Below are 14,388 nucleotides of genomic sequence, written 5' to 3' on the forward strand. Positions count from 1 at the left end.
GATTTTGGTAGGTGTGGATTACCCCGGTCTCTGACACATGGACTCCCTTTATGACTATATTTTCCACTTCTGGAGGCATTGCCCCTTCAAATCCTTTTCATGTGCTGGTGTGGCCAATGTAGGCAAGCCTCCAAGTAGCAGGTCTGCAGATTGCACCTTCGTCGTCAGCTTTTAACCTCTTCCACGCTCACCCCGGCCGTCATGAGTCACGGTGGGCGTGTGCTCATGACGGCCGGGAGCCGTCATGACCACGCCCGTGATTGGAATGTCCAGAACTGCGGTGGAATTTGCGCCGCAGCGAAGAGGTTAACAAACTCAAAGTGGCTCATTTGTTGTTTGGTTAAAAACTGAATCTGAGTCAACTTTCATACAAATTTATAGAATACCTACCCTACTTCGCACTGCATTTGGTACCCTATGATGTAATCTGGTGGCACTAAAGAAAATCCACACAATGACAGATTAAAACATGGGGGTTCCAGTTTAGCCCAAAAGTAATTTGTCTCCTTCTGCCAGCTCCGCCCTCATACTAATTTGTATTCTCATAGCTTCTCGAACTGGATAAGCTAGTAACCTTATTTTTTTTAATATATTTAAAAAAAACAAATTTTTAGGGAATCATAGTAGAGGGGGTTTGAAAGATACCATAGAAGCACATCCTTGGAGACCCGGTGTGACAGATGACAGCCATACAAATGCAAAGTTTGGACCATGGAGATACTTATCAGGCATCAGTTCACCATCACTGTCCCCATCTAAACTGTGGGCATATTGTCCAAGCCATTTATGCAAAAGGAGTTTAGTCACCCCTTGTTACCTTACACCAGTGCAATACTCTACTCCTGTCTCATTACAAGCACACCCTGACACAATACTACATATTATGTGTCATGGTTGCAAGCTCAAAAAACTACTTAGGGGGTGGTCAAGGACTTTAGGTAGTGTAGACCCAGTTGAAGCATTATATTCTCTTAAATGTGAACAATCTTTTACTTGTAACAGTCTACTCACCCTTGATTATATGGGGCACAGAATTCTCCCACCCAGTAATTTTGAGCATGAGAACACGGGCCACTCAGAACATACAGGGTCAGTATCCCCCCTCTCAGAGTCTCTTGCAGCCGAAACGTAATGAGAGCCTATGCATTTATTAACCCCTTATAATCAGATTGTGTACGTTAGCAGTAGTGAGGTTTTTGTTTTTTGTTAAAATAGAACTTTAACATAGCTAATTAGAACTGCATAGCATTTCATATGCTCGCTGTGCTTTTTCAATTATTTTTGCTAATGTAATATATTTCTTGACCTACATTTCTTAAATAGCACCAGTTTAACTCACTAAATCAAAGCCATATATGTCATATGTTGTACCTATATTTGCTGACTGTAGCAGATTCTCATCTTCCTCGTCTGATTTCATTGATGTTACCATTTTGTGATCACTGAATCACAGTGTTTGGTTGATTTCAGCTCCTGATTTCTCTTTAAAAGGAGCAACACTATTGTTTTTGTATCAAATGTTCTGCCAGGTTCGCACAGTGTAGATCCTACATAGTTCTTAAAAATGTTCAAACAGGAGCTTTAGGGATAAGTTTTAGGGATAGATAAATCTGAATGTATGATGTTACAACGCATACATTTACATTACGGTACATTACATCGCAGTTTTCACAACGCAAGTCGTTACAATGACTTGCGTTGGAGGTGGCTGGACATAGGAGTAGTATAATTTACTATTCCAACTCCAGTCTATGTACAGTAGGGAAGGTGCTGGATAGTAAATTATACTATTCCTTGTCCTAGAGCGCCATCCAGCGCAAGTCGTTGTAACGACTTGCGTTGTAAAAACCGCAATGTAATGGCATCGCGGTGGAATCCCTGCGTTGTAAACGATGTTTCGCGATAAATCTGTATTTACTCTGTAATGACTGTAACTGTAGGAGCTGGAAAGATAAACATTCAGCGATGAGAGGGAGAGATATGGTGAATGATTATCAAATCCACTTGTAGGTTCATGGAAGGAGACGTCTTACCTCTATAACCTCATAGCCCTCCAGGCACAGCACAGTCACCACATCCTTAAAGACATACTTCGGCTGTCGTGGTTCCAGCATGGAGTTCGGTAACACAAGGTTGGGACAAGGCACAGCTTGAGAAAGATAAAAGAGATGGTATAAGTTGGGTAGCAGGAATGATTATGGGATTGGAAAGTGATGAGCAGGCTTTGATAACAGGCTAAAGGTAGGGCCTGAGGACTATGTTCATTAAAGGACTCTCAGGAGAAGTGAGAGCAACAGACGAAGAAGTGCACATCTTGCCAAAAGGAAGTGATTTCTCCCTACCAAGCAACAGTGAGACCAAAAGCCAACATTTCTTTTTTAATGAGAGTAGGATTGTAGTCCAATTCCATTGGTCAGCTTTCAGGAAGATACAGCTACACATGATCTGATGCCCAATCAATTGCTCTCATAGTGAATCAACTCTCACTCAGCCACCAGTGTGCGTGGTAGGCCATCAGGCTGCCATTAAACCATCGACTACCTATGCTTCCATCATTTAGCCATTCATAAAGACATTCACCAAGCCAGACCATCGCATGGGGCATCGCATACTTACACCCATCATATATGTTTCAATACTTAACATAATCATTCAGTACATCAAATTATTCAGTCATTCACAAACCACCTGTGCCTCCACCTGTCACTCATCTATTCAGCTGCTTTATTGCTCTCAGCGCAGGCATGCGTGGCAGGGTTACAACTATGGCCAACGAACGCATTGGCTTTAAGAGTCTACCTTCTTTCGTGGGTGCCCACACACAACAAATGACCAAACAGACAAAGACGCTGGAAGCCCTGTTGAGTGCATCAGGTTAACGAGGATGATGCTATGGTTGCGCAGCACCAGAATATAAAATGACTGATACCACAACTCCGCGCGTCTAGGTGCTTAAAGATGGTGGTGCCAATTGCTTGTCAAAGGATACTTGTTCCAGATTTGTACATTTCAGAGGACTGTTATCTCTTACCAAGCCTGTAGCTGTCTTTCTCATGCCTGGTTCCTGCCGCTTTGTCATTGGTTAGCACTCACCCTCCTCATAGTAGCGGATTTTCCAGCCTTTGTTTGCACCTCCGCTGTCCGTCTCAAATACGATGTCAACCGTGTTGCTCTGTGTCTCTATTTTTGGTGGGTTAGGGACCCTCTTCCCACAAAAAGGACCAAAAATGCGACCATTTGCTTTGAACTGTGAATAAAAAAGTAAAAGGTTACTAAAGCAAGCCACAAACTAGTGAGACCTAATAAAGGCTCCAAATTAGGTATTATATAGGTAAGGGTTCTTACTGAAACACATGCAGAGATTCCTGATATGTCTCTTAATGTTTCCTTGCCACAAGCATGTTTAGGACAGCTCCCCATTTTGCTTAGATGAGCACTCAACCCTACTTATGTTATTGCATTAACCTCTATGTGGAAGTCGCAGGACTCTTTCAATTAGTTCAACATGATACACACACTGGTGGTCATATCCTAGATCCTTTTTTTACTTCCCTTACATCGGCCAAAGTCTTGCCCCCTAGACCCATGGCCTGGACTGACCACCACCTAATTGAATGCCACCTTCTACTTGAAGATCCTCCTGTAGTCGCCTCCACTTCTGCCATTCTCAGGCGCCCTTGGAAAAAGTTGAAACTCAATGATTTTCATCAGCTGTTAGGCGAGGTCCCTTTGGCCCCTTTTACAGATGCGGAATCCGGCTACAATCTTTATTGCAGCTGGCTCACCAATGCGTTGGACAAGCTTATTCCTCTTACCCTGACTAAACAACAGCGCATCCATTCCAGTCCCTGGTATGATGACGCTCTTCGGCTATTAAAAAAATCTTGTAAACAAGCCGAAAGATTCTGGCGCAAGTCATATGACCCGGTCAGGAAAGCTTTGTACCGCGCCACCATCAAGAAATATCACAGAGCCATTTGCAGGGCCCGGGCCTCTTACTTTTCTCGTGAGTTTTGTGCTAGCACCAACCCTAGTAAACTTATTTTCAAAGCATTGAAAGATCTTGCCACCTGTAGAACTTCTACTGCCGCGATCTGTTCTTCCTCCCATTGCGAGGATTTGGCTGCCTTTTTCATTAATAAAGTGGAAGGTATTTATCGAGCTTTTCCCAGCCCTACAGGCTTACGGCAGTGTATCACAGCTACTCCTAAAACCTCCCTTTCGCTATCCCATCTTCCGGAGCTTTCTGTGGAGGAGTTCGACAAACTTGTTGTTAGAGTGAAATCAGGCTCCCCGAAAGATCCCCTGCGGCCCTCACAATTCAGAGAATCTCCCTCTCTTTGCCTTCCTCCACTTTGTAAGCTTATTAATTTGTCTCTGTCCTCGGGCTCTGTACCCTGTGCCTGGAAACAGGCGCAGGTAATCCCTATTCTGAAGAAACCTGCTCTAGACCCCAAAAAAGCTGAAAACTATCGTCCCATTTCTCTCCTCCCGTGGGCTGCCAAACTGACTGAGGCTCATGTTAATACCATTCTAGCAAACCATCTCCATTCTGCGAATATTTTAGATCCCACGCAGAATGGCTTTAGGCCCGGTCACAACACCGAGACTGCGCTCCTGTACATGGCTGAACATCTTCGCATGTTTGAGGATTCGGGTCACACGGCGGCACTTGTGCTTCTCGATCTAAGTGCCGCCTTCGACAATGTCTCCCATGACATTTTACTGCAACGTCTGGTTGAGGCTGGGGTGGATAAGTTGGCTCTTGAATTGTTCAGATCTTTTCTATCTGGTCGCTCCTTCAGGGTCATCACTCCCCCCTTCGAATCTAAACCTCATGCGATTGCCCAGGGAGTTCCACAGGGATCGGCTCTAAGCCCCACATTATTTAATCTTTATGTTCAGCCGCTAGCTGATGTCGCCATGCATGGGAACCTCTCCATCGTGTCCTACGCTGACGACACTCAGCTGGCGGTTGCAATTAGTGGGGCTTCCGATCTTGAGGCAGCTAAGTTCTGTGAGGGACTTATATCCGTGGCCCACTGGATGAATGACAATTTCCTGCAATTGAACGCTAAGAAAACCGAGGTGCTCATTGTGGGGAAACAAACTCACCTGTGGGGCGATAGCTGGTGGACTCATGAGCTCGGCCCTACCCCTACCCCCGTTACTGAAGTTAAAAATCTTGGGGTGTGGTTTGACTCCCAATTGAGCTTCTCTATCCATACTAAAAAGACTGCTGCATCTTGCTTTGGGATCTTGCGTCAGCTTCGGTCCACCTTTAAATACTTTGACGCTCCCACCCGTCAATTTATCGTGCAAGCCATGATCCTGTCTAAATTAGATTATGCTAGCTCTCTTTTTCTTGGAGTCAATCAGGCTGAGCTCTCTCGTCTTCAACGCGTCCAGAACGCTGCCGCCAGGACTCTGGTTGGCTTGCCCAAATTTTGCTCTGCTAGGAAAACCATTTACAATCTCCATTGGCTTCCGGTGGCACAGAGAATAAAGTTTAAATCTCTGATTTTGACTTTCAAAATCCTTAAACTTTCTTCCCCTCAGATTCTGCAGCAACTTATCTCTCCCTACGTTCCAGCTCACTCTCTGAGGTCCTCTGTTCTCCACCTTGCCACAGTTCCTCGTTTTAAGAGATCTAGGATTGGCGGACGCTCCTTCCGAGTCCTTGCCGCCAAGCTATGGAATTCCTTGCCTGTCCATATTCGTCCCATCGATGGCCTCCTTGCTTTCAGGAAGGCTGTCAAAACCTTCCTCTTCCCCTTGGCACCTTAGTTCTGCTGTTGTTGCGTTGTGTTTTTTCTTTCTGTCCGGTTTTATGTTCTGTTCTAGCGCCAGGACGCCCCTTTGCTGGGGCATCTGCGCGCTTAATAAATCCGGATAACATAACATAACATAACATTGCACCTAAGCTCAGGGATTCCCTCCCTCTGAGCACTAGAGCCCTGGACAACCATCTGGACTTTAGAAAAGGGCTGAAATATTTCCTGTTCTCTTAAGTCTGTTTGCTATTAGCACTCCAAGTATCTATAGGTGTTTTAGCACCAGGAAACCTGCACATGTCAGTGCGCTTTATCAATAATAGTAATTATATCAAATACATCAACACCAGCTGAATGGAAGAAGAACATGAACTGGTGCATGGTGGCTGAGAAAGCGGTCTATGGAAGCAGGGGGTACCCCAAGAAAAGGGAGAACATTTGGGGAAAATTGAATACTTATCAGGGAAAAATATGCATCCCCCCATCTGCAAGACCCGGGCTGGATATCCCAAAAAAAGACCCTACACGATATACCAAACAGTCTAGCCTGGCTCAGATTGTGTACCCGATATGGGGGATACATGCATGGCTTTAGATCAACGATATTTCAAATGTACATTGCAGTTTCAGAATGATGACTGGTATAAATGTACTTGGCTGTTTAACAATGATACCTGATGTATGCTCTGACATAAGGTTAATTAAAAAGAAGTAAAATAAATAATAACATTAATCATAATAATCATAATCAGAGAAATGCATGTGAAAACTGAACATCCTTTGGATCGAAAATCCCAAAGTTGGTGAAGATTTCCTTTATCTGCAGCCTGATTATCTTTGAAACCCCTGATGTTCAAGAAGGCTTTTACCCTCCAGGAAACACACCCTGGGCCCTATTACATGAAGTTCTCAGAGGTGGCAAAAGACTTGTGTGTCCACTTTCTGCCTCCCTAGGGCACCTTGGTATTACAGAAGGGGCCGCAGATGCTTGTGCACCCTTTCTGTAATTCAGATCTCACCAGCACACAAACAGCACCAGCGCAATCCCAATGGTTCAGTCCCTCATTAGCATGGAGGCAGGGGGATCTCTGTCCCACATCCTAGTTCACATCAAATGCCTCCTACACTGTGAAAGATGGAGCAGCGAATCCACCTTTTACTAATATGGTGCCCCAAGGGCAGCAAGATTTTACCTGACCTTCGACCAGTGCATTGAATATAGTAGGGCACACTGAAGACGTGCTTAGCTCAGACAAGGACATTGTGCAATTTCCATAATGTGGCTCACTGGCCTCTGCGTGAATAAATCATGAGTCCAGCATAAGATATGTTGGTTCTCTTAGAAATGTAAATGTTTCTGGGTAACCTGATGTCAGTGGTGGTGGGTATAGTCTGCATGGTCACTGCACGGTTTATTGCAATCCAGGAACAGCGCCTGAATCTCTTTGAAGCCCCCCTCAACGATCCCGTGTATCCCCATCCTATCCTCTTGGTGACCTACAGCAATTTGCTTAAACACCTCAGTGGTGTAACAGAGACTTATATGTCTCCAAACTCACCAACAAGCTGTCGTATAAACAATCTCCGCTGTCATCGGACTCAATGTCGAAGTCTTCACGGTGGAATGTCACTACAATCTGGTACCCAAACTCCAGCTGGATACGGTACTCGCAACGGGAGTTCTCGGGGTAAGGGTTGGGGTAGTTGGGGCTCGAGATTTCTCCCTTCAATTCTGTGTACACTGTTCCACTGCAATTCACTGAGAACAAACAAAATTACACATACAGTATTGCTGCAACACCACCATCCCAGGTGCCTTTTTCATGAAAATTGTGAGAGGCAGAGGAAGGACAAAGAACACTACAAGGTCTAATTCGAGTGAAATATTACACACCATCTGTTAAAATGAGGTGATACCTTCACTGTATGGACATGACTTCACTGGTGCAATAACATACCTCCAATTTAGTATTACTACTTCCAAAAAAGAACAAAAACAGTCTCAAATGCACTCCAGCTCCGAGCTGGAGTATGTTCAGCACCACATTGGCCAACTGCAATACCATCCCATAGAAAATAATAGAGTTACAGACTTAAAATAAAACCTCATATGAAATAGTTACAATAGAAATATATTTACAATGCATTTTTTTAATGATAGGCAAAGAAAAGATACATTATAAGTATTATTTTATACTTTTCAAAGATAAATGTAACTTTATGTTTTTAAATAATTAATTTAAAATAATTAATTTAATAAAACCATTTTTATACATATATTTTAGTACATTTTATACATAATAAATATAAACATTTACCTCTTGGTAGGTTCATTTGTTTAAAAAAATCTCTTAAAAATAATTGGAATTTCAATATCCTAAGATTTATAAAAATGTAATTTAAAATGTAATTATTAGTACAGTAGAATTCTTTAAAAAACATTCTACAATTAAAAACATATATAAATCATTTAATATTAACATTTAACATAACAGCTGATGTACAAGAAAAGAAAACCCGATAGGAAAGACTGTGCATTTCTACAAAAGTGGCACCTGATGTGTAATAGGAAAGGTGCCTCCAAGTTTCATTGCTTCAACAGAACAGAGTGGGACATCACCCTCAGAGTAAAGATGGGCTTAAAGTGTGTGGGGTCTCACCTCCGCAGGACCGGTTATCGTCATGTAGGAAGTATTCTGGGGGACAGGAGCAGAAGTAACCTCCAATGTAGTTGTTGCAGAAGTGACTGCAGGCATCTTCCAGCTGATGCTCACACTCATTCACATCTACAACAGACAGAATAAAAACCCTAAAACAAACTATGGGCAAGTGAAGGTGGTAAACCATTGGCAAAGCAGGTAAGGGTGGCTTTGGAATACTGCTTGCATACAGGGAAACACATGCACAGAGACTGGGAGAACAAAATGGCTGTAGGATGTTATGTGCACTTGGATCAACACACATGCAGACACAATAATAACACCCACAGGCGCATATGCACACCGATGTACAAGGACTACACAAAGTGACCCACAATAAAAGAACAAACAACTCACACACAGGCACATATGCATCCCTGCAGAGCCATCACATGGTTAAAGGACATCTCTGATCCCTTCAGATAGCCCTGGATTTTCTGTCAAAATCATTTTGCATGCAAGAATTTGTAAACCCATATTTGGAACATTAAAGCCAAGACAACAATTTCTAGAGTACAAAACTTAAAAGCGAAGAATGCTGTAATGGTTAAACATAACAAGGGACATTTAAATCCCGTGCACAAGTGGACGAATGGATGGAAAAAAAACACATGTGGTCCTTATGACAGAGTGGCTTGTTTATGTTTTAACTGCTTTAAAACAATATATGTGTTTCAACAATTTGCAACAAAATAGCTGAAATGTTTGAATTCTTCACTTTGCTGAACCATATTCACAAGATTGTATTTACATTTTATGCAGCCAATGAGTCATGTGCAATAAACCTTCACAGTGGGAGCCTGGGATTGCTGGTAGGTTCTATATTAGGATATTATTAGCAAAAATATCATATGGTAAAAATACTGTGTCCTAAATAATGGTTCCAAAAATATTATCTGTCTACTCAAGTGCAGTTTCTCTATGTGCAATCGAGGAACCAGTCTCAAATATTACACAACCTACCTATATGAATACGATTCCCCCACCTCCCACTTGATTCATCTGATCCAGGGACATTACAGACATTGTAAACCTTGCATGCTGTGAGTCACATGCTGGGGTTTATTATAAAACAGAACCCACAATACAGAAGGAGCCTCCAAGCAGCCAGTTTATAGAAGGAGACCTCCTGGTAGCCAGGTAACAACTTGAAAAAGACAACCATGCACACTTTACCAAATTATTCCAGATTCTAGAGATCAGTCAGAATCTGAGTGCCCTGGTCTAATCTCCTTGCTGTGGATGGGACATCTTCCTTCCTCCTTTTTAGCCCAGCCCAGAGACTCAAATGCTACTGACCTACCAGGGACTGATGTTCTAAAGACAAATTCCTACTGTCTGTCCCCCAAATTCGCTTAACGAGATGTGGGGGAAGGTCTTTTTCCTACTTGGCGCCATTTTATTGGAACAATCCTTCACTCCATGTCTGCACTGATTTTGTCAGTTTCATGAAATCTCTTAAAACAGATTAGTTTCAATGATGGTGCTCTGTCTTGACTCTATCTTTCTTTAGCACTGAGAAACCGCTTGAGGTGCAATTCTAGTGCTTTATAAGTTATATATTAACATTAACATCCAACCTGGACCTGTGGGTACACTCCCCTTTCCTATGGTGCAAGCAATACAGTGGCTCTTTAGTGTTAAGGGTTTGCATCACAATCACCACAAATGTACCTACCTGTATTGTCATTGTATTACAAGTGTATTTATATAGCTCCTACTACACCTGATGAGGCTTTGAAATGCTTTGCGGAAAGTAGCACGCTACTCTACAACCCAAATGATTGAATGCACCACTACATAAGGGACTATAAGTTAACAGAAGTCCAGAATTTCTCATACATGGGTATTTTATTTTAACAGTAATTGGGTTCCTCACTTAGACCAGCTCAGACTTAAATTCATTAGAACCCTGGAGGCAATTTTTAGATTTTGCAACAAGATAGGTAGCAAACCTATCCGTGATATGCTTCAAGGATATGGCTGTGATTGCCTATCAGTAGCGACCTATGGTTCCATAGTGTGGGGTAATGCCAACTTTAATACATTTCAATCCTTTGAAAAAAAAAAATTCTGTTGTGCTGGCCGTACCAAGATCTACCTCTACATACCTCTTGCATAAAGAGCTGGATGCACCATATGTGGCCGTCTTAATCCAAGTAAGAGCCTTGTTCCCGTGCCATAACATTTGGTGCAAAGAGGGACCAAAGTTTCCAAGGGACATAATCAGGGATTGCTTAACTTTGGAACACACTAACAAAATCCCATGGCTAGCATACATGGATAAATTGCTAAAGAACATAGATAAAGATCTAGCAGTAAAAAAATCCCACAGACATCTTGCAATTAGGTATAAGAGAAATAAAAAAATTGTAAATGGAGAAACTAAGCCAAGAGAGGGCTAGAAAAGGTGAGGAAAAAACTAGCGTATCGAGATACATGGCCCATATCGAGTCAAATGGTCTACCAAACTATTTGGTCAAAGTTACCTATACTCAGGATAGATTTTATATGACAAGAGTGCGTTTGGGCACAGTCCAAATGACATTACAACGCATTTTTTTACCATGCATGCTTTTACAACGTAAGTATTACAACACAAACCTTTACAACGCATAGCGCTTTGGGGTGCTGGATAGTGAATAGTTTAATTTACTAATCCAACTCCAGTCCCCGTGGACACTAGGGAAGGTGTCTGATAGTAAATTAAATCTATTCCCTATCCTAGAGCGCCCCCCTGCGCAATGCGTTGTAATGGTGTGCGTTGTAATAGTTGCGTCGTAAAGGCACTGCGTGGTAAAAGTTGCGTTGTAAAGGATGTTTCCCAAAAGGCCCACATCAAACGGGGCTCTCAGGCTGACATTATTGGAGTTAGTTTGAGATGTACTGTAGGCCATATAGCAAAAGACCTAAATAGGAGTGATCATCATGACCGGCATACCCCACCTTCTCGTGACGCCAATGACGAGGAGCCCCACTCATATTCCGCAGATGCCTTTCTCCCTTTGAGAGATCACACTAGCCCTAGAGGCAGAGTAACCTTCCATGTCCCTTGGTCCTCAGCAGACTTGATAAACATTAAGAAACATGTCCTCAAGAATTGTGAAAAAAAACAAAATCCCTAAAAAGAGTTACAGAGGATGTTTGAAGTGTACAAGCAAAATTGGTCGGATCGGAGACAGTTGTTGCAATTGGTGGTGCCGGGTGAAATCAGAGATCATTTGATGATGATGCTTTAGCAGCAGCAGCAAATTTTATAGAGAGCTTAAGGATGTGTCTGAGAGATATTCAGATATAGCCCGTCCTACTGGACTAGCACAGAAAGGAGTAGGTGATGCTGCCTTTGTACAGGGATTGTTACCTAGCATGCAGAAGCAGTGTGCACCCCCTTTATCGAGTGGCAAACTAAAAACTAAGCAGGGTTAGTCACTGTAGTCAATCTTTGTGTTACAATGCAGGAAGGGAAAGTGAATCAAACACATCTATGAATGCAATATTTCAGCAGATTGTAAAGAGGTGGGAAAAGAGAAACACAGACTGGGGAGGAGAAAGGGGTGGATAGGGGAGCGGGCGGGATTGAAACAATGGAAGAGATAGAGAAGAGCAGCCCCTCGAGGTCGATGTTGGTTTCGGTGTGGTCGGTTGGGCCATTTAAAGACAGATCACCCCAACCTAAAATAAAGGATTTCTTTCCAATGCACATCTTCCAGAGTTTACTTTGAGTCCACAAGAACCAGTAACCTGATTACTAGGACAGCCCGAGAGGTGCAGACAGTGCTGTTAATGCATTAATCCGAGTTGATGGAAACTGGTCCTTATGTGAAATGTTTCATTGATGGAAAACTCACATCTTCTCCACCATAATACTTATACTGTTTCTGTCACATTTTCGTCCTATCACTGACAAACATGCCCTTTTCTGCCTAGTTATGTAAACTGAATTGCACGGTATTGTAGTGTTAATCAACATTCCACAGACTGCTGAAAATAACGCTTTTTGGTGTGTTATTCGAGTTGGACAGTGAAAATGTCTGAATCTTTGAGTAAATAACTTGCACAAGTTCCTTCCACTTTGTGGTCTAAACTTGCCAATGATGTTCGGTGTATCCAGGTCAGGGGGACCTACTAAGATAAAATTGAACCCTATTGAGAAGCCCCCTTATATTTCAAAGTACCCTTTGTTTCTTTAGGCTGAATCTGGGATTCCTCATGTCATTGCCAACCAGTAGGACCCAAAATACCCTGATTCTCCCAGTCAGGAAAATGTACTGTTTTGTCCAAGACTTTCAGGTAATCAATAAGCAGTTATACCCAGTTTCCCAGTGTTGCCCAACCCTGCCAACATTCTTTTTTTATATCCCAAACACTGACCAATGGTTCATCATAGTAGATGTCTGCTCTGCCCACTTTTCAATCTCCAGACAAGAAGAAGGGCAGTATCTTTTTGCTTTCCAATGGGGCAAAGGACAGTCAAAGAGGTGGGATGTCCACAGGGGGTTACCAATTCTGTGTCCATCTTTTCCTAGGCTTTAAAATTAGACATGGAAGCCCTGGTTTTTCCCAAAGGTTCCACGTTAGTGAAGCATACCTTATTACTCGTGACACTCACCTTAGAACAATGCAAGGTCATACACCTGCTAACTAAATTAGCTAAGAAGGAGCATAAGCTTCAAAAGAGAAATAGCAATTTAGTCTCACCCAGGTCCAGGTGCGATATTTAGTGAAGCTATCCGTAAATCGCCCCCCACTGTGTACTCAAGCACAGACCTTTTTGGGAATCGCAGGATACTATAGACAATGATATGGGATTTGTTGCCTTGGTGCGACCCCTCCAAAACTATGTCAAAAAGAACATCCCTGAACCCTTCATCTGGATAGAGTTTGAGGAGGGGGGGCAAGCCTTTGGGAGGGTAAACCCAGCATTGGCGTCTGTGCGATGCAACAATACCCTTTAGTGGACTCGTTAATTTGGTGGATGGTTCTTACCTTAGAAATAACACTGGAAACCACATAGCTGGCATTACTGAATGCCCCTACAAGAAGTTGTAGAAAATCAGCATTCACCCCAAGTGCACTAGATCCAAGTGGCTGAGTTTCTTGCCCTTGTCTAGGCATTCGTCAATAATAAGAATGTTACTGTGTTCACAGACTCAAGATATACCTTTGGAGTGGCCCATGACTTTGGGATGTTTTTTGGGTGCAAAGAGGGTTCTTCACACCTGCTGGAAACGCCATTAAAATGGTATCTATGTCTGAAAGCTAGTAGATGGACCTATGCTGCCTTTCAAAATCACCGTTGTTAAATGTGCTGCTCATTAAGATTCAAAAGGCGAAGGGTCCCTGGGAATACCCTCCCTCTCAAGCTTTGAAGAAAGCTGCTTTGTCCTCTAATGGTGAAGTAACAATGCATTTCAAGCAAACTGGTGTATTTCCTGTAGCTACTCTCTGGCTCTGTCACAGGAGCAGGCATTGAATGCTAAATAACAGATATTGATTAGGCAGAATTGTAAAAGAGACCCCCGGAAAGTATTAGCCCCAAAATGTTTGCTCCCCAACTTCTCCTGCCTATATGAACAGCGCATTTTGGAAGGGGTGGTATAATTAGTACCTCAGGGACCCACTGGTATGTGCCTATCTTTCCTTCCATCAAAATATTATTGCCACTCTTACATTACTTGCCAAGCTCACAATACAGGAAAAAGGACCTCACCCGCCCCTGCCCACCCACCTCCACTGGGGCCCTTTGTCCATGTGCAGATGGTCTTTTTTCAGATGTCCAAATGTTGCTGCTACTCCGATGTGCTTGTCATTGTATGTAAGTTATTGGTGAGGATAAAGTCCTATACATTTACCACAAAGATGCCACCACAGTAGCCAAGAATTCAAGGTATTTCATCCCACGCTTTGGGATGCCT

General features: G+C 42.8%; 1 protein-coding gene across 2 annotated transcripts in view; it reads right to left on the minus strand.

Moving 5' to 3' along the window:
- Positions 1-14,388, minus strand: part of LOC147706455 (complement C1s subcomponent-like) — a 102,731-nt gene that overhangs the window by 28,533 nt on the left and 59,810 nt on the right. For both annotated transcript variants that reach the window (XM_086932963.1, XM_086932962.1), the window contains exons 5-8: positions 8,435-8,560; positions 7,334-7,533; positions 3,094-3,247; positions 2,034-2,149 (exon numbers count right to left, since the gene is read on the minus strand). In XM_086932963.1, the coding sequence (XP_086789089.1) occupies positions 2,034-2,149; positions 3,094-3,247; positions 7,334-7,533; positions 8,435-8,560 (596 nt within the window). The remainder of the gene's footprint in view (positions 1-2,033; positions 2,150-3,093; positions 3,248-7,333; positions 7,534-8,434; positions 8,561-14,388) is intronic.

The sequence above is a fragment of the Lissotriton vulgaris genome, chromosome 7 (genome assembly GCF_964263255.1).
Source record: "Lissotriton vulgaris chromosome 7, aLisVul1.2, whole genome shotgun sequence".
In the NCBI taxonomy this organism is placed as follows: domain Eukaryota; kingdom Metazoa; phylum Chordata; class Amphibia; order Caudata; family Salamandridae; genus Lissotriton; species Lissotriton vulgaris.